This window comes from Thermobia domestica, chromosome 17 (genome assembly GCF_964235325.1).
Source record: "Thermobia domestica chromosome 17, izTheDome1.hap1.1, whole genome shotgun sequence".
NCBI lineage: Eukaryota > Metazoa > Arthropoda > Insecta > Zygentoma > Lepismatidae > Thermobia > Thermobia domestica.
In genome coordinates, this window is record NC_137470.1 from 134,445,448 (window position 1) to 134,467,583 (window position 22,136).

The 22,136-nt window shown below is 36.5% G+C and overlaps 1 protein-coding gene across 1 annotated transcript in view; it reads left to right on the forward strand.

Annotated features, from left to right (window-relative positions):
- Nucleotides 1–20,721, forward strand: part of LOC145674190 (condensin-2 complex subunit G2-like) — a 101,498-nt gene extending 80,777 nt beyond the window's left edge. Inside the window, exons 9-13 of the mRNA XM_081744022.1 lie at nt 3,111–3,254; nt 5,210–5,350; nt 8,427–8,605; nt 13,645–13,842; nt 19,573–20,721. Of these exons, the coding sequence (XP_081600148.1) occupies nt 3,111–3,254; nt 5,210–5,350; nt 8,427–8,605; nt 13,645–13,729 (549 nt within the window). The 3' untranslated portion in view covers nt 13,730–13,842; nt 19,573–20,721. The remainder of the gene's footprint in view (nt 1–3,110; nt 3,255–5,209; nt 5,351–8,426; nt 8,606–13,644; nt 13,843–19,572) is intronic.
- The last annotated feature ends 1,415 nt before the right edge of the window (nt 20,722–22,136 follow it).

Consider the following 22,136-nt stretch of genomic DNA (forward strand, 5'->3'; position numbering starts at 1 on the left):
CCGCCATTTAGCATGAACCAACAAACCATTGTACAGACTGCTACTTTTGCATGCTACCCTGCTTGAAGAAAGGTATAAATACGAAGAAGAGGAAGATCGAATACCCAGTGATACCATCTGTCATTCGTACAGTGGCCCATGGAGAAGGATTGCCTGTTCCCGATCCCCTGGCTACCATTCCGAAGGAAAGTGATACAGAGAATGAAAGCAAAGGTGAACCTGCTCCACATACCAGTGACCCTGATCCTTCATTTGAGCCGAAAACCAACTATTCTGAACCACACCGACTCACACAAGCAGAGCTTCATGACCAGATTAGTGATTTGGAACTGCCAAAGAATAAAGCTACGCTCTTAGCATCTAGATTACAGCAGTGGAATCTTCTGGAGGATACAGTTACGGTATTAACTCTTCACCACCGTTAAAAAGATCTTGCAAAATATTTCTGCTGCACCGATAAGTTAGTATTTAGCAATGATGTTCCAGGTTTAATGCAGAACCTGAAGATTCCGTACAAAGTAGAAGATTGGAGGCTGTTTATAGATGCCTCCAAAACAAGCCTTAAGGCTGTGCTCCTGTGCAACAGTAAGGAGATACCCGTATCAATCCCTGTTGCTTATGCACCTCTAGCTAAAGAAAGTTATGCCATATTGTAACGCGTTCTGGATCTTATAAAATATCGTGAACACAAGTGTTTAGTTTGTGATGATTTTAAGGTGATCGCAATTTTGCTTGGAATACAGGGTGGTTATACAAAGTACAGTTTTTACATATGTGAGTGGGATAGTTGTGCAAAGATATCCATTACACTCAAAAGGATGGCCGCGACGAACAGCTTTGTTGCCAGGCGAAAAAACATTTCAAATGTACTGTACCTCTCATGAACCCACAAAGCATTGTGCTACCACCATTGCACATCAAACTTGGACTCATGAAGGCTATTGTGAAGGACATGAACAGAAATGAACGTGCATTGGCATACTTGTCCCAAAAGTTTCCGCGTCTAAGTACAGAAAAGATTAAGCAGGGAGTCTCTATTGGTCCACAAATACGCAAGCTATTGCAAGACGAGGTGCTTGAATCTATTCTCAGCGCTGATGAGCTCCATGCGTGGCATTGTTTCCGCAATGTTTGTACAAGATTCTTGGGCAACCACCGAGCGGAAAATTACAAAGAATTAGTAGAATAATTGCTATCTGCCTACGAGAAACTTGGGTTAAATATGTCACTCAAAATGCACTTCCTCCATTTCCACCTTGATGTCTTTCCAGTGAATTTTGGATCTTTCATTGATGAGCAAGGAGAGCGATTTCACCAAAGACATTTCTGCGATGGAACAACATTACAAAGGAAAGTGGCCAGTTTCAGTGTTAGCGGATTTCTGCGGGATGATTCCAAGAGATGTTCCAGATGTTGCTCTCATGAAACAAGCAAAGAGACGGCATGTTTAAAACATATACTTTAGGTAACTTTTACCAGAACAGTTTTTGTCCTGCAGCGCTATATGCAAAATGTTAAGAGCGCTATTACACCGGTAGTGTGCCAGAAGGACGTTATATTGTTTTATATTCATATTCAGTGTCCAAGCATTTATAAGAGACAGCTATTTTTATTTCTGTAATTATGTTAATGTTTATTACCTTTAGCTTAAGATTTTCATTATCATAGCGTTATATACTAAATGTAAATTGTGTAATTAGTACTAAATCTGAATTCGGAGCATGTATTTATTGTCTTTTTCGAGTTCAGCGTCCAACAAATTATAAGGGAGGGATATTTCTACTTACGTAATCATTTCAAAGTTTGGTGACTTTTACCTTTACAATTTCATTATAATAGCGTTATATGCAAAAGGTAAATTATGCAATTACCACTAAATCTGAGCTACGAGCATATTACCATCGTCAATTTATTGTTCAGCGTCCAAGAGATTATAAAGAATAGTTATTTTTATTTCCGTAATCATTTCAATGTTTTGCGATTTTTACCTTTACAATTTCATTATTATAGCCTTAAAAGTAACATGCAAATTGCGTAATTACAAGTAAATATTAGCCAGGAGCACATTTTTATTGTCAGTTTCGTGTTCAGCGCCCAAAAATCAATAAAGGATGATCATTTAAATTTCTGTAAAAAATCACTGTTGCTCAATGTGATTAAGCAAAGTGTAAGTATGAAAAATATCTGATTTCTAAGTTCACATTTCCAAGAAATGTTAAGATGGATCACTCGGTCCTATGCTAAACGCTGCTTGAGTAGTGCGGCGTTGCCAGATTGTGTTCAGTGTTTACTGATCCTAGATAATAAAGGAAGTAATCATGGAATTCTCCTTGCTTACTTACTGGATATTTTCCGACCCTTACCGCAATTCACAGCTAAGTTCCGTTTCTCGAACTGCAGCGCTGGAATCCAGAAATTTTCTTATTGTGACTACCACAGTAAACGTACAAATTTGGCAACAATGCATTGCGGTGTTCTGTGCAAGTTTCTTATCAAAATCTATTTCCCTACATGCAAATTAACATTTAAATAAATTGTGAAACGTAACACAAAAAAAAAAAAACGATCAAACAATATATCTGTTTCGTAAGAAGATTATTACTTTAAAATACTTTACGCATACAAATAAACATTTCATATAACTGAGCACTTCTAGTCAGATCTAACAGCAAGTGCCATCTTGTGTGCTCATTGTGAAATGAATAACATATTTTACTTTATTTGTTATCAAGTTCGATATCAGAAGACACAATCAAATGAATCAATATCCTGTGATGTAGCTGAAACATAGCTCTATCTTATAGTACAATATTTGTAATATGTAACGCTTTTTTTGCGCAGTAATTAAGATAAAGAACTAAAATATGTATTCACTTCCGGGTGGTGATCCATCTTAAGTTTTAATGGATTTTCTCAATATCTATTCAGCTGGACTTGTGTGCTTATGGAAGTCACGGTTTCAATTTTTAGATTCATTGTGCAGTAAAACTGATATTATCTACTTCAAATATTGGATACCTAGATATTTTTCCTTCTTATATCAACTTTAGAGGAGAATTTACCATTGTTCGTTTTCAACATTGTTATTATGTTTCTTTTATCTATTACAGGAATGGAAGCGCGTCAACTGCTATGTAAAGTACATTGTAAATATTTTCAAGAGGACATTTGGCAATTTGTCGAATGAAACCAGATTCTTAATCTATATCTTCATTGACTTTGTGGCCAATTTCATCGAAGTCGAAATAATACAGGTAACCTTATGTAGTGTTACTTCATCTATTTATTATAATTATTGTAGCACAGACGCAATTGTAATAGAGTGACATTTCTTTAAGTCAAACATTTACAGTCACTTTCCATACTGTTTAAAATACGGTGTTTTTCAGCTTACATAATGATTAAGCACAGAGAAGACTATGAGAAGCGAAATATTATATGGTACAATCTTCTTCTCAATTCCTACCTTGAGCTCCTCCGTGGCTAAGCGGTTAGCGTACGCGCCTTTGGCGCGGGAGTCCCGGGTTCGATTCCCGGCGGGAGCTCATGTGGTTCGGATTCCACGTTAATCAGTAGGTCCACGTCTCATATAGCCTCGCTGCTGAACGGGACGCTAAACTAAAATCAACTCAACTCAATTCCTACCTTCATATTAAATAATATGGATGGGGTCGCGGTGGCTCAGTGGTAGAGCGTTCACCTCTGATGCTTGGGGTCCCGGGTTCTATCCCAGCCCCCGACAAGTGAAGTTTGTGGTGGACAAACACCATGTGCATGGGTTTCCTCGCGAATCTCCCGTTTCCTCCCACTTTCTTCATTCCACCATTTCATCCATTACTCATCATCACCGTCTCCTTTAGCCTAACCGGCATAACCGTGGGACGTAAAACTCAAAGATTTCATTTCATTTTTAAATAATATAGACTTTTAAGTTATCCTCAATCTTTCCTAAATAATTTTTTTCAAAAACAATAGTGCCTTTTGAAATATTATCTTTTGGGAATGTTTTTAGTATAGGTTTCCTCTAATTTAATAGTAAATTCCAAGGTTGAATGATATCCAAGACAAATGTACGGAATGCATTGCTCCTACGTGTTCTTTTATAGCAAACAAATAGCGTTTTTCGACTCCCACTTAGAAGAACCCGCATACATTTTATTAGCAACTTTCATCCGGTTTTCATAAACTTGCTGCCAATGTGCATTTTACGACCAAACAAATAGAATGTTTTGTATAGGGATGGGCAAGACCATTTTTTTTTATAAAAAAACGGAAACCGGTTTCTAGAAAAACCGAAACTCGAGAAACCGATATTTCGGTTTACTAAAGAAACCGGTTCGGTTTTCGCCGAAACCGGTTTTGCTTTTCTTCAAAAACCGATTCGGTTTTTCACCGGAACCGGTTTCTGTTTTCTCCAAAACTTGTTCAATTTTATAACCGAAACTGGTTTCGGTTTTCTTCAAAATCCGGTTAGGTTTTCACCGAAACTGGTTTTAGTGAAAACTTTCGGAAAACACATAAAACCATTTCTGTGGAAATGGAATCGGTTTCCGGAGAACAACGAAACACTATTCTGGGCAGAAATAGAACACATTTTGAAAAAAAAAACGGAACCGGTTTTGAAGAAAACCAAAACCGGATCCGACGAAAACGGAACTGGTTTTGGAGAAAATCGATAACCGGTTACGGGAAAACCAAACTGGTTTTTGAAGAAAACCGAAACCGGTTTCGGTGGAAAAACGACCCGGTTTTGGAGAAAACCGAAACCGGTTTTTGAAAATTTTTAAAAACAGGTTTCTGTGTCCACCACTAGTTTTGTATAGAATTTATTATAAGTACGAGGAGCATCCAATAAGTTATCTACCTAGACAGGAAGGGAGAGGCGGAGCATAATGACGCCTGATACGAACGCCAAGGCCAGTGTGGGGAACCCCTCTGCGCAGTTTGAGGTCAGTCTCATCTTGCATTCTTGAAAATTTGCATGTTGTGCCCCACTATATAATAAATGTTTTATTTTTTCCTTACATTTGCGACAACTTTAAGATGGATAACACCTCATGACGTCATGCTGTATAACTTAAGAAGTCTTATTCTAGGCTGATTAATCATAATATAAAGATTTAAAAAAGAATTAGATACGTAACACATTGAATTTAAATATATATTTTTTTAATAATTTATTTTTCCGAAATTAATGCTGTCATTTCAGATGCGAGTTATGGAATTTCGGGCTGAAATCAGAGATTTACCTCCTTTGTCTGCTAAGTTCGTAGATTTTTTCCTAAGGATTGGAGAACTTGGTAGACTTTTTCTACACTTTTTGATTGAAAAGATCGACTTGTGGAAGGAGGTAAGTAATGATAATCTAATTGCAGTATTTTATTCTCACTTCTTTTATAATTTATCTTTGTATCTCGTTTTTTCTTCACATTGTTATGAAATGAGTCAGGTAGTCCCAAACTCGGACAATTTCAAAGAAGAGAAGTTTCAAGTAGAGGAAAGAAAAAAATAAGAACTGGGACTCGAGAGTTACTTAGCCAGTTATCAACTTCACGTTCACTGACGATTTCAGAAGATTTTCCCGAAGGAATTTGAATACAAAAAGGTAGTGAAAAGCTGTGTGAAAATATTGTTTCATAGCAATTCCTGCCAAACTCATCATCGAACTCGGAAAAATCGAGAAAAAATCTACGAATGAAAAATAATATATTTCGAAACCTTAAGTTTATTTTCTGGCTCAAAAGATCCAATATGTTTCAATCAAAAATTTTATTGTGTGCCTTATATCTGGAGAACTACATATAGTGTAGTAAAACCCAAACTATCACTTTACTCAATATGATGTGTTTATTACGTAGAAAATACGAAAACTCGATTTAGGGGCAGTTCAAAAATTTTGTGAGCCCTGATCCAAAAACTAATTATTGGCCAAGGTTGCAATCTCTTGATTCACTTTTTCGATAATTCCTAAAATTGTTGGCCAAGATCGCGATCTTTTGATCCAGTTTTTGAACACTCCTAAAATTCTTGTTAATACAAGTTTTAAGTTTTCGAAGTATGGGATGCGGATTTAAACTGAAGAGAACACACGATAATACCAGGAACCGATAACAAGGATGAACTGGGGTATGAAATTAAGCAAGTTTGAGGAAATGTATATAATTCTCTTGCCCACTCATACAGCTCATAATTGTGACTGATAAAAATTTAAATACACTTATTTGTAGCATAGTTATATTTATATAGAGCAAAGGTTGGTAATATTGTGAATAAGTTGTTTTATATTAGTATCTATCACGACATGACTGTACGTGAAATTGGGAGGCTTTCATATTACTACGATTGCACGGATCATATTGACAACAGGGATTTCTTTTAGCTTCGAGAGAAGTTTCTCTGTCGAGTCACCCATTGAAATCATAAACGTCTTTAATTAAAATTCTTTTCCTGTCTCTTGTGTGGAAATAAGCCAATTTTGACTGTGAAACTTTAACATGTCATGTAACACTGGTCATCCTCTAGAACTTGGAGGAAAATTACGGTTTCAGTGCATCTCTTCTGCAATTAAACAGTTTTGGAGTTAAAAGTGTTTGATAGTACATGAATGTTAGTGTTTCCAAAGTTTTAAGTTGATCAGGAAAACTGGAGAAACGCTATAGCAGTAAATGATGTTTTAATGGAAAACGCTGGCCCATATTATCTATTTATGATTTTTCTTCCCAGATATGTTGCAATGCTACGTGTTTCTAGAGAAGACATTTTCTACTAATACACATTAACACACTCAGCAAGGCTATGTGACAATATGCGAAAAACAGTATCACGTGACAGTTTCAACACAATAACTGTGTCTTCATGGAACTTCCACAAGTCTGATGAAGACACAGTTATTTTGTTGAAACTGTTACGTGATACTGCTTTTTACATATTATCACATAGCCTTGCTCAGTGTGTTATTGTGTATTAGTACAAAATGGAAACAAGGCCTGGTAGAATAGTTAGAAGATATTTCTTGTATAAAAACAATGATTATAATTTCAACAGTTTACAAAAAGGGGAGTTGAGAAAGGTAGCACAACAATAATTACTTTTTAAAAAAATCAGAGTTTCCCATTTAAGTTGGAATGTACACAGACGTATTCCTAATGCGCAGAGTGTTCTAAAAGTTAGGTGACAGCCCTAACACAGAAAGTACGTTGGGTTAGGGATCCACATTGCCCATACATGATGATTAAAGGTTGGGCTGTACAAATATCCCTTTCCACTGTCCCATGAGGCTTTAATATGTCGTGCTTTGTGAGGTATTGTAAATAGCTTATTCATTTGCAGGAACTCTTCATTTTAGCTTTCAGTTCGTTCTGTTTATTGTACAGACCAAAGTCGATTTTATTGTTGAGCTTAGTTTTCAACGCAGTAAGCTTCCCACTGAAATTGGTATCAAGTTAACTTCAGGTTCGTTAAGACTGGTCTTGACCGAACTCCTTACATTCCTTTATATAATATATAACTCTGTTATGCTTGTCATGAGAGTCGCTTTTGTTTGTACAGTCCTGATCTCGCTTAAAACTATATACGACATAGTATATCTTCCCCTCTCCCTTCACAAGTTGAGGAGCTGAATTTGGGTTTAAAAGGCGCTGTTCATCTCAGCAACCCCGGCAGCGCTGTTCATGTCAAAACTATGGATTTGACATTAGTATCGGTCATTTTCGATCATTCTTTAAATTTCTTTCTCCATCCTCCTCCCCCAAGTTGCACCGTCAAAGAGAAACGACAAAAATCACCCAGGCCCAAACCTCATCTATGTTGAAAATTTAATCGAGATCGGTTGAGTGGTTCAAGCGTTATTAAGTCACAAATATCGTCGCTTTCATTTTTATATGAGCGCCTTGTGAGTGTAGAGCCGAAGAGGCTAGTGCAACTGAAAAATTTCCACTATTTTAGATTGAAAACCATTTATTTCCAGCAACTTCCCCTCTTTCCATTTTATCATACCTTCACTCATAACGGACTTGTCCTATAAACTCGTACTTTTGATACACCCGGTATATAAACATGGCAAAAAAAAAATCAATTTTTCGTGAGTTCTTTGAAAAATGTTCTAGTAATACTTATTAGAAATATCAAAAATAGTATGGTAATCCTTTTCACAGGTTGAGTATAAACTCTGGAAGGTGAAAACTAACGATCACAAACCTTAATAGTAAACAAATTCTACATGTTTGTCATCGTTCTCAGCCCTTTCTTGATTTCTCTTTAATGCACGAGAACATAAATTTTGTCTCTACTGTCAACTGATTTTGTGTATTAGGAATATAAAGATTCGCTTGTTGCTGATTTTCTTGTTTATTTTCATGATATGTTTAGTATTGAAGTCAAATTTCTGTATGTGTGCATTAACGCTTAATCTGAATCATTTGTTCTAGAATAAACCAAAATTTCTGGCTGCATTGAGTTTGTCCAACTCAATAGTCCAGAACCCACGCAGACTGAAGATTGATGATCTAATAAACTTCACAAACCAACTTCAAGACATTGTAATGATGCTTCCAGATGACAATGCTCCTCACAGTTTGGCAATGTTTTACGACCCACTATATCAGCTGTGAGTATTTTAAGCACTTATTTTCCAAATATCTGATACTCAAATTGTAATTTGTAAAATAAGCAGAGTGCATAAGACAAATGTTAGATTTCGTATTTCTGAGAATTTGGTAAACACCTATCAAAACTATAAAGCGGTGAGCCATATTCTGGTACCGTACATAACAACATATCTGTATTTATTACAGTGTAATGAATTAAGTTAACATTCAAAGTATAGCATTTCATATTGGATTGTCTGCAACTACGTTCCTGTCACTTTCTCGATGCCGTGTCGATGCCATTTCTTCTTTTTAGAAGCAAAGAAATCATCCATTGCTGTTTCCACATCCTGCTGGTTGGAGAAAACATCGTGATTTCAGGAAGTGTTTCATGGGCCGAAACAGGTAGTAATTTGAAGTTGCAACGTCAGGACTATATGCCCTGTGTAACGTCAATTAGATACCATCAAGTTCCTGAATTTTTGTTGCGTTTTTCAAACCGAGTGTGGTTTTGCTTTATCCTGTTGCAGCAGTGCATGCTTTCAGTTCACCAATGCAGATTATATTTGGCAGACTGCTGCATACATCCATTCCAACTGTCCTGAATAAAGGTTGGCATTGATGGTACGACTGCTAGAAACAAAATTGAAGTTAATTACCCCCTCGTAGTTCCACCGCACACAAAGCATGACTTTATGCTCGAAACGTCCCTGTTTGACTACTTCTTCTGGGAGTTGGTCCTAGCTTAACCTGTTTTTGCCCGTTCGAATTTCCAAAGAACGCACACTTTCCGTTGTATAATCCGTTTGAGAAAGAACATTTTGTAAAAGTTGTCGGCACGCATCCACTCTCCTCTGAGCCTGAAATGGGGTAAACTTATGTGAAACAATGCGGCAGCTCATGATGGTTCCATGTAATAAACATTTGAATTACATTTCATATGTGACCAGGAGTAAAACTGCTTATCGCTCACTAAGGCATATGATAATATAAAAGTTAAATTCTTTGCACCATATTTCTGACAGAGTGTAAACGAAACTTGCCAGAATATAAAAAAGATAAAGGTATTGACGGTGAGGTTCATGGATGGTGCGGAGATAGGGTTGCATAATAGAATTTGGTACTTACATGTGATGTAGTCAGCTTCACGTCACCTTCCACTACCTCAGGTTGCCCTAAGCACCCAATTTACACAGGTTGGATAAACCTCTGGTTCCAGTGGAAGAGTAGTAGAACGAAAAATAAATCCCGCCTCATAAAAGATCAAATGCTTCTGATAAATAGACGCCTTACAAGCTACATTGTCACCTTTGAACTTGACTAGAACACACTGGATGAAAACGACACATGAATACACAGAATCCGTCGTTCTATCTAAATTAAATTTTATACACATCCTCTATAGATTGTACACAGTGTTTGGTCATACGCAGATACACAGTGTCCTACACCTATTCATAGAATATACAGAGTTTGTTAAACACCTTGTCAGTATGTTCTGTACCTTCCTCTAGGTATATTACAGGCAGGACCGGATTTAGTGGGTGCAAAGGTGCACGTGCACCCCCTTCGTTGTAAATATATACTACCTAAAGTGAGAAATTAGCACTGAATTTAGCAAAATCAATAGTTTTAAGTCAATTTTCTGAAGGTTGAAGGAAAAGAATTCATCGAGAGCAGACACTTAGCATTTCCAAAGGAATTTCTCATTCACATCACAGATGCCTAAAGGTATTTTTAAAAAACTCAAATTTAATTCAAATGTACTGGTAGTTATTGGTGCACCCTCTCAGAGAATCCTGGATCCGGCCCTGATTACAGGTCTGCACTGTTGCGTGGAAACGATCATAGTTATGCTGCACATTATCCTAAGGAACTATGTCCAATCGAATCCAACACATGCTCAATAGAGAACAAGTATTTTAGTAAAACAGGTCACGAAAAATGGTTCACGCCTTAGAGAGCACATTGAGCAACACGAACCGAATGCGCTCAGGCATTGTCCTTGTCGAAAAGTACAGCTACTAGATACTCAAATCAAAAATATATAACAAGGACAGCTTTGATGTTGTGGATGTATGTTATGTTGGTCAATGTGTCCTGTATGAACACTGGAAGCGAATAGTCATTGTAGGCTATTGATGCCCATACCATGATGCATGGAGTAGGTACTGTGTGTTGCTGTGCTGCCGCATACGTTATGGAGGTATCGCTCATCAATTCAATGTCACGTTGGCAAATTTATAAGGGGAATTCTTACTACCAACAGCTCCGATTGTAGTGCTGCGTTCATCAATAAAAGGGTCAAACACTTTTTAGGTAGCATCGCATCACAGTTTCCTACACAAAATCATAGAAATGTGATGAAAAATGGCATCGCAAATATAGTGCATCTATGATGATAATACATTACCGGACTGAGATATTTTTACAAAACAAAAAAAGCATAATAAAGGTTTTTCTTCATGATAGAAGGGCTCTCTTTTGATCTCAGAAAATATAGTTGCGATAACTCTTCTCTGAGAAATCCGACATTTCCCTTTATGTTCTTTGGTTCTCATTAGTGCATACAAGTCCACTATGGACTAGTCACATGTTACTGGAGCCAGGTCGTAGAATTGGAGGCAAAGAGACCATGTGCACTTCGACATCTTATAGGATATGGAAATTAAGCATCTCAATAGGCTTTGGAAATGCAAGACTTCAGCTTACTTTTCGAAGATTAGGTAACTAGCAGAAACAATGAAATTGAGCAGTACTCCCTTCTCTGTCTTTCATTTAATAATGGTACGTCATCATAGTTCTTTCATAGCATTGACCCAGAATATTTTCTACATCCTCTTGTTTTTCACTGATATTATGAAAGAAAAGCAGTATTATTTTTACAATTTCTAAAAACTGGTCATCTACACATGAACCGGGTATAATTTGACTAGATTATGAGATACTGAATTAACACTAGTGTAAAATTTAGTTATTGTATTCTTGTTGTGAAAACACAGGTTCACTTTGTGGGCTGTGTAACGCCAATTTCCCGTTTTTTGATGACATTGCATGTAGATTCAGCACTTAATATAAAGTTCCGTGTGTAGACATTGAAAACTAGATACCATGTACGAAAATCTGTAGAATAGAAAAGATAGTATTTTAAAGAAAAAGATTGTCATTATTTTTCTTCTATTTTGATTACATTATCATACGCGTTTGTTATAGACAAAAAGTTTGTTTTTATTACTTCGTGTCCACGTAAAACAGTATATATACGAGGGAAAGTCAAAAATTATCTACACTTTTCATTCTACAGTTTATTTACATGAAGCTAGGGTTATACTATGCACATCATTTTTCTACGTAATCTCCATCCTTATCAATGCACTTGGCCCAACGGTCAACGAGCTTACGTATTCCTTCCAAATAAAAGGGTTTCGGTTGATCGTGAAGCCACTTTTGCACCGCATTTTGCACGTCTAAATCTGAGGCAAATAGGCGACCACGCAAAGCATCCTTGAGTGGCCCAAACAAGTGAAAATCAGATAGAGCTAGGTCTGGGAGGATGTTCCAATAACTCAATTTTTTAAGCTTGTTAATGGTTTCAATAGTGTGATGAACCGTGTGTGGCCGTGCATTGTCAGGCAACAACAAAACTTTCTTCGATAACAAACATCCGCGTTTGTTGCGAATTGCCGGCTTCAGGTTCTTTTCCATCATTTCACTATAACTCGCACTGTTGATCGTCTTTTCCTTTTCCATGAACTCTGCCATTATGAGCCCCTGTGAGTCCCAAAACACAGTTAACATAACCTTTCCTGCGGATGGTTCAGTCTTGAATTTTTCTTCGTCGGAGATCCAGGGTTTTTCCACTGCATACTCTGGCGCTTTGGTTCTGGCTCATAGTGATGAACCCATGTTTCATCGCCGGTGACTACTCTGCTTAAAAATGCACCACCTTCGTTGTTGAAGCGAGTGAGTAAGCGTTGACAGACTGAGCTTGTATTCTGCAGTAAGCTTTCTTGGTACCCACCGTGCACAGACTTCATGAAAACCGAGCTCGGGATGATTTGGTGGGCAGAGCCATGACTGATGTTCAAAGCAGCTGCGACCTCATCGATAGTGATTCGCCTACTTGCCAGAACCATCTCTCGAGCTTGCTGAATGTTGTCATTTGTAGTGGAGGTTGATGGCCGTCCTGCTCCCTCTTCATGTGTTACACTTGTTCGACCACTTTTAAACTTCTCCAGCCACAAAAACACAGTTTTACGTGATAGTGCACTTCTCCCATATAACGATGATAGTCTGCGATGAATGTCTCACCCTTTGACACTCTCCGACCAGAGGAATCGGATCACTGCTCGTTGTTCCTCTTTGGTGCAAACTTCTAATGGAGCAGCCATGATATATCTGCAACAGTAGGATGAAAAATGGAGGAATTAAGATCACACTTTCACAGCATTACCACAACAGTATAAAAATAAAATATGCGAGGACAGAAGACAAAGTTCGCAATGTAAGAAAAGTTATGACAAAAGTGTAGATAATTTTTGACTTGCCCTCGTATATATATAAAGGATGGCCCAAAAGTATGTATACAGTCTCGTACTGATCAACTCATTGCTTTTATACAATTTTCTATTGTTATCCATCAGGTAAACTTAGCTTCTTTATTATTTGTTCTTAATGTATTTTTACTTATATTTTAAGCTCGGAGCAGCCGAAGCAAATAAACCTATAAACTAGAATGTGATACTTGATCAATGTAGGGGTGTATACCTACTTTTGGGCATCCCTGTAATATATATATATATATATATATATATATATATATATATATATATATATATATATATATATAAAGAGTTCAAGATCTTCAACTGAAATCCACGTTTAAAAATCACAAATATTACATTTCTAAACTTATAGATTATTCCCAAATAAAGTATGTAATCTTCAAAATTGATATTTGACATCTAACCTTGTAAAAACGTAGTTCAAAATTATTAAACTAGTAGCTTAAAAACATGAAAACAATTAAAACATTTTAACAGAAAATTATTTATTTCAGGAATGCTACTCAAACTGCGAGACATATTCTTGGCAGGATGCACTTAACGCTGAACAGCAGGTTTCGTGAGAACCCAGAACAATGAATTAAGACTGGAGATCGAATAAATTGTGCAACTAATTTCAGTTTTTGATTTTTATCTTTGAAAAATATGGTATAAAGAGCTGGTGTGCGTCATGTATCCAACAACATATCCAGGTAAAACGTTCATTTCAAAATCGAATAAAAAGTTACTTATATTTCTACAGCAGTCACTTAATGTGATAAACGCATGGGGTGTTCAGGACACAAGAGATTCAAGTAAGATTACAAAAGTTGTGAGAGAAATAGGCATGAACTTTGTATACTCCGTTTATATACTTGAAAAAATAAACACTATGAGCATTTTTAACAGTGTAGCAGATACAAGGTGTGTTCAAAAAGTACGGTGAATCATTTTATTAGAAACAAAGGAATAAGCTTACATGGGATTTGATTTAATATCCTTCAAAGTACTGTCCTTCTCTACCAATGCACTTATCCCAACGTTGAATCCATGACTGGAAGCATTTCTGGAAGGCTTCTTTTGGAAGGCGTTCAGCTGCTCTATCGTGGCCCTTTCAATGTCAGGAATGGTGTCAAAACTTTTTTCGTTAAGCATGGTTTTAATTTTTGGAAAGAGCCAGAAGTCGTATGGTACTAAATCAGCTGGGTAAGGCGAATGTGAACAGACAGGATCACTTTTCTCCGGACAAAAACTAGCGGATTAAAAGCAAGATGTGGCACGGCGCGTTTTCAGGGTAAGGAAGGTAGCCATTTGCCCATTTAATCGGCGGTTATTATTCATTTCAAGGACCCATGCGAAATGTTTAGTTCTTCCGAAAGCTCTCGAATAGTCATTCGCCTGTTTAAATATATTATTTGTGCCACTTTCTGCACGTGTTCATCTATTTTTGACGTCGAAGGACGTCTCGATCGTTGCTCGTTGTCAACTGACTCGTTGCTGCTTTTGAATCCCTCATACCACTTGTAAGCAGTCTTCAAAACCATTGCCTCATCGCCATACACTGATTTTGACATTTCGTGAGCTTCTTGGGCACTTTTTGGAGCTTAGAACAAAACTTAATTTTGGCGCGCGACAGATACTCTTAACACGTCCTCACTCTTCTGCCTCTGGAAGCCAACTAAGATGTCACAACTTGCTTGAGCTCTACACTTAATACCAAAAGTTTAGGCTACCGGGCTTACTAGTTGCACAGTGACATCTATCGATGTCACTGTGCAACTACCAAGGATGTTATAAAATAGAGGATCTGCCCATATGTATCCTCATCCTATTAATTCAATGAAGCCAAAAAACAACCAAGCATAGGCACAACAACCGAGTCTGACTGGCTACTCTCGTTTCCGCCATGAATGTTGGCTCAAAACATTGCAAACTTATTGGGTAGAGCGAGCAGAGTGGGAGTGGTGAAACTATAACGAATGGCTTCAGGATTTTGTTGTACAGGCAGATTCTCTATTGTATTACATACCTGGCACCTACATACACCGTACGTTTTGACCACACCTTGTATTTACCATATATTGACTTGAATCTTTCACTAAATGGAGTTTAAGGTAGAAATCTTTAACATGAAATATCTCCAAAATTCAAAAAAAAAAAAAAAAAAAAAAAAGGACTTCAATCCTTTGTGCATTCAGCGACCCATATCTCTGAGCAAATTCTTTGTTTTTAAAATACAAGCCCAATAATATGTGTATCACCTTCAGGAATAAGTATATCATTGTTAGAAGCATGTATGTCAATGTTAGAAGATATCAAAGAATAATAAACTGCAATTTAACATTGTGTAATTCTTAATAAAAACATAAATAAATACCAGTTTATTCCAACAGAATAAAAAGGTAATAAATTTTGCCAGATTAGCAACGAACAACATTCTCTTTAACGCAATGAAATTAGTTTCTTTCTGGATTTTCTAAGTAGCTACACATAACAAACTACCCTCAAACATCTCATTTCGGAGGCATGAATGAGGCTACTAATGCAATACTAAAAATGCTATTCTTTCCTTTCTCATTTTCGTTTCACTAAATATAGTTTTCTATTTTGCTTGTTGTTGCCTCTGTGTGTCAAGAATTACACTGAAAGATAACTACAAGGGTGATTAGAGTACAAACGCGTCAAAATCACAGAAAAGACAAGCTACATTTTTCTCTGATGAGAGATCATCAAAGTTTAATCGATTTGTAAAACTTGTCGTTTATAATATAAAATATATTGCTCAGCCCAAACGATGTTTCGTTAATTCTTTTTTGTATAGTGTATATTCAAAAGCACTTATGGGAAGAAATAATAAACTTGAAATTATATTTAAAATATTCAAAACTTGGTATCTTGATTAAGAAAAGTCACACAGAAAATCAAACAAGTAAATATTCAAACTCAAGCAGTGAACATCATTAATCAAATATTAAACTGTGTTTTAATGCTGAAGATGACATTTTGGCTACTTCTAGGTCTCCGGGTCTGGCTGGATCGCCCGGTCTGCAAGGTCACCAGGTCTGACTGGATCTTCAGGTCTATCCGGTCACCGGATCTGACTGGGTCGCCAGGTTTTTCTGGGTCACTGGATCTGACTGGGTCGCCAGATCTTTCTGGATAACCGGATCTGACTGGGTTGCCAGATCTTTCTGGGTCATTGTCTGGATCTGACTGGGTCACCAGATCTTTCTGGATCACCGGATCTGACTGGGTCGACAGATCTTTCTGGGTCACTGGATTTGACTGGGTTGCCAGGTCTATCCGGTCACCGGATCTGAGTGGGTTGCCAGATCTTTCTGGGTTACCGGATCTGACTTGATCGCCAGGTCTTCCTGAGTCACCGGATCTGACTGGATCTCCAAGTCTATCCGGTCCCCGGATCTCTCTGGGTCACTGGATCTGACTGGGTCTCCAAGACTTTCTGGCTTACTGGATCTGACTGGGTCGCCAGATCTTTCTGGGTCACCGGATCTGATTGGGTCGCTAGGTCTTTCTGGGTCGCCAGGTCTTTCTGGATCTCCTGGTCTGTCTGGGTTAGACGGATTCTGAGAAGCATGTCACACTTGTCAGACCCGAATGACTCAGACAAAAGTCGTGATCCAAGAGACTTTTGTGACCTGGTGACCCATGACCCATACCATCATTGCTATGCATAAATGAAGAAAATCTCTTAGAACGGCTATGTTCGTTCATCCGTCTGTAGACAGCTATCAAAGAAGAACGATAAGACATATCGAGAAATTTTCTTTCAATCGACTCATTACCCCATATGTTGCATCTCCTCGCATAACACTCTATTCAAACACGCAGTAGTTGAAATTAGCCATTTCCGCTTTCAATGTTTCTCGCCGTACCGAAAAACGAAAACGGTAACAGGTAGCAAGTTTTTTTTTCTTTTTCAACGACTCAGGATCTCAATAAAACATATTACCACCAGCTGTAACAGTCTGCCAAACTGTAAGTGGTTAAAATTTACTAGTACTTTCGGTTTCAATATTTAATTTCATAGATCAAGAATGGTCAGAGATATCGAAAAGCGGTATTCATTACACGGGTTCTGTATCGAAAGAATGAGTTTTCTGGACTTTGACAAATCTACTCAAACCTGAAGTGGTGTGAATTGTAATTTCCGTTCAGAACACTGCCCAGATAATGGATTAAACGGAAATGGATTACCACAAGCAGTTTTTTGATATGATTTTATTTAGTACCGCAAGAATGTTTCACCACTGATTTTGTTCCTTTATTGCAACTGGTAGTTTTAGATATTAATTAGCACTTCTGGTTTCAATTATTAATATTCATAGCGCAAAAACAATAAGGAATAGTGAGTTATCTCTTCTAGATATGGACTCAGGAGTGATAGGTTCTATCTTTGATGTTATTCCTCAATTGCAACCAGTAGTTATAGATGTACTACTTCAAGTTTGAGTATTGAATTCCCATTGTTTGGAAGTCTATCGCAGTTTCATACTGTGAAGCGAAACTCAGTTTGTACTTAAAATTTAAAGATTGACTTTAATAGGGCGTTTCTCTAATGCTTTGAAAGAGGTAAATAAAATCGCACTACTTGGCAAGCATGGATTCAAAATATTGCGTCTCTAGACGCTCCCTGAGGACGGATAAATCTCCCATATCCGTGGGTTTTCTCATGGTACTCCCCTTTCCTCCCACTTTCTCATTCCACCCATTTTTCCATCGTTTGCTTTAATCATCCGTCTCCCTTAGTTTATAGAGCATAAAGGTGGGACGTTAAACTGAAAGATTTCATTTTCATTCATTATTGCTCCAATTTCCAATTAGTATAAATGCAGAAAAAAAAAATAATGAGATATCGAATCAAAAAGTGGAGGATAGTAATAGGTGATGCCAATAAGGGGAACTTCATACTTGACAAATTGTATACGCAGATCTTCTGAATCTGTCTTTTCCTTTGGCGTGGGAGACCCGGATTCGATTCCCGGCGGGAGCTCATGTGGTTCGGATTCCACGCTAATCAGTAGGTCCACGTCTTATATAGCCTCGCTGCTAAACGGGACGTTAAACTCAAAATCAACTCAACTCAATCTGTCTTTTCAAGATGTAGGTTTCTAATATTTTGATCACTAGGTCCGGAGTAAGTCTTCCACTCCTGGTTTGGATATTCGTCTCATTCACTCGTAAATGCACATATCCTGACATCTAGACCTAGTCCCTCGGTAAAATAGCAAGAAATGAACATCGAAATCCTACGACAAAGTTTCACATTGAATACTTCTGCGTGAAATTGTACATGAGATTACTCCCTCTAAGTTCATAAAAGAAAGAAAACATCTTAACTCCCTTGGTCGTGTGACTACTATTTAGATAGAGGTTTCTGATGCTGTCACAATCGTGTGACGATGTTTACCTTATGAATCTCAGAGCACTTCACACGATTTGCAATTGACTAAACTGGTGACTCAGTAGTTTGATTCCCGTGCTCTTGGACGGTTTAATGTTTTTGCCAAATGACGTGACGTCACTCAGTAAGGTGTAAAACGGATTAAAAAGGTTATTAGGACTATTGTAAGCTCCATGAATTTTAAGAAACAGCCGGCTCTCGTGTAGAAAGACTAGTGTAATGGCAATTGTACCATATTCACTAATCTTGCATTACACAATTTCACAACCCTTCACGTTGTGTAGCGCCATTAAGTTCATTCACAATTTTACTTTGTAGAGAACTATAATTGAAGCGGTTAAAGCATAATAGTGGTATGTAACAAATTGTACATTTCGGAAAAGTTAACTTTCACAACTATGTCTGTTAACATACACCCTTCATCGTTTCCAAATCTCTTCACTGGGACAAAGACTCACTAAATGATGTGTTATGTAGCATAGCTAACATATAACACGTGCATGAACCGCCAGAATTCAACGTTTCAAAAAATGTAACACCTTTATTCTCTAAGTGATTTAATTATAAATTGATGTTTCTTCTGACTATATGGGATGCTTTAATCCATATTATACTTTTATACATTAAAAAGACTTTTTTGTATGCTAGTTCTAGCTATCACCTCTTATATCTATAAGCAGTCACTATTATTTAGTAATAAACCTTAACTTCCTTGGTTGTGTGACATCACTATTTATGTAGAGGTTTCTGATGCTGTCACAATCGTTTTAACTTCCAACATGAAATATTTTTTAAGTTTTAATTTTCTCTTTGTTCTGTAATTACTTCCAAAATAAAGTAAAAATGTCAGAAATTTTTACAACAATAACCTTTAATCACCTCTTAGCTAGCAGTCTCATACGGCGTTTACTATTGTTTCATATCATATCATATACTGTGTGGTATTTATAATAAATACGCAATCTTGAAAGATTAATTCTTATCTAGTATAAGTCTAATTGTTTCACTTTATTTTTAGGGAATAAAGGAAAAGCCCGCTAGGATTCATTACTTCCTACCTCTTGGACCTGCTACCTGGGATAAGAATCGATTAACAACCCTTAAATTTTGAACCTGTATTCTCAACCAAAATGGAAATTCCTACAACAGAAAACTATCCACGAGGAAACAAGCAATATAACTAATGAAGTGAAAAAACATGGATTTTAGGAGTGTAAGAGTGAATCCCATAGAAAATCATAACTTTATTCTCCGGTAGAATAGAAACAAAAGAAAAATCAAAACTAATATCAGAAGATGAGGACAATATGTAAATGGTAATATGTTGATGATCATGATGCATCAGAATAAGACAATTCTCTGATGAAAATGTTATAGTCATACGACTACAATGGGTGATTAAAACACGAGAGGAAGAGAAGTACAACTATCTTCTCGAATTTAAGAAAAAGACAGATAGAACTATCTGATAATGTCAGAGAAAGACTGATAAAAATTAGTGAAAGCAAAACAACAAGACGATGAGAACCATGACATTGTTTCGTAGTTAGTATGATAGCTTTCAATTAATTTGTTTCTTCTTTTCACCCGATGCGACTTTCATGATAAGCTTTAATATGAAAGTTGTAGTGACTTGTGATTGTGAAACTACTTATTGTATGGTATGTGTATTTAAGTATATACTCTTCTCTGTCGACTCTGAGAGGTATCCTCAATTGTTTTGTTCAGTTATTCATGTATGTTCCTTTTTAATCTTATTTCAGCTGTTTTGAATAGATGCTTAGTTTAATAGAATTTAATACCCAGTAATTTTAACAAAATATAAAATGCTTCAGATAAATAATATGTGCTAGAAAATGAACCACCTTGTAATTAGAACTAAATTATAATTGAAGTAAATACGTTGATCAAATTATAATAACAGTTAAAAAGATATAATATATATTCGATATGTATTTGACATGAAATACACACAGATAGCTTTAAATATGTATTCAAGTTTGATTACAAGTATATTCTAGGTAGAAATATAATTCACACGAGGTGTTAGAATTTAAGCTATGATCAGCACATTTTTCTGATTTTTTTTAAAACAATAATATTCCAAATACAAGACTCTACAGAACATTAATGCTAAATTTATACTTTTCTACTTGACGACTTACATTTTGACCCTCTCTGACTGAGCGTTTAACTTAGACATGAAATATTTTTATTTCTAGTATTAAAAAAAAAAAAAACTACTATATTGCAGATTCAACATTCCGGATTTGAATAAAGTTGTACAGTGTATATGATTTTACCTGTGTAAATATATTGTAATATTTATGTGATATTTAGACTAAAAGATACTACAACACTCAAATGCTGTAATTGTTATACGATAGAAATAATTCTGTACTATATGCTCGGATTTGTTCCATACATATTGTGAAAGTCAAACATTATTCAGTGAAGTTAAGATTGCCGGTACAAGTCACTAGTTCATTTGACAGTAAATTCATTAAGATTTTGTAAGTTTATAAAGACCCAAGTTGTATTTAAATTTCGGTACAACTTCATTTGAAATTCGTAACCTGTCTTGTTTTCAAAATCATTATAATATGCAATCACACATCCGTCCGTCCATGACAAGTACTTCTCTAACTTCCATTACTATTAATTAATTAACTTACAAGGAGACTTACGGAAGTGTCACTCACCGATTTGAATGAAATGTTGCAGACTTGTAGAATATCATAAAATAATCGACATATATATATTTTTTTGTTTCGGCAATGGTGAAGATTTAAGGGTGGAAACCACCCTATGAACGTTAGGGGTGGTCTCTAAGCATAGACAGAAAACAATCATTTAATATAGAAGAAAACATACTGCCAGAGGGTTTTTAGGACAGCTGATTCAGAATCTGACGTCAAAATTACAAAATTCAAAATGGCGGATCCAATATAGTGATTACAATTACAAAATGTCTTCTGGCCTGAAATTCTCTGCAGTTAGCCAAGAACAAGTTTAGTTGGCAGAGACTACTGCGAGGAGGTTGCAGACCAATTTGGAATCCCTTTTTGTATTTATTTTAATGGGATGTTTGGTTAAAGTGAGTCTCTCACCTCTCACTATAGCGTTTACAGGGACACAAACAGTAGAAATTGTGGCACAGTCAACAAATCTATGACTCATAGCTACACCATACAGCCTTTAATTTCTAAAAATAGTTTTGTTATCACCGTTGTTAATTATTTTGCAGGGAAAGAATGGAACATTTGACCCTATAGTCCAAAACAATCTCTTTTAATCTGAAAATGTCTTTGTGAAAGCATCAAATTAGGGAAAATTGACATCTTGTGAGATAATGGTTTGAAGAGGCTTTTCTCCCAATGTCTAATGTAAAGTCCATTTTGTTATTAGATTCGTGAAGTGGTCACAATTTATCAACTTTTCAACCTATTTTACGTACAAAAGAGTACCTCAAAATAGAAACCATTCTGCACTATAACTGGTGGGATTCAGCCTCTTGATGTGTTCGATTTTAGGCCATGGAAAAACTTCTTGATACATTTTACTGATATTGTCCTCTACAAC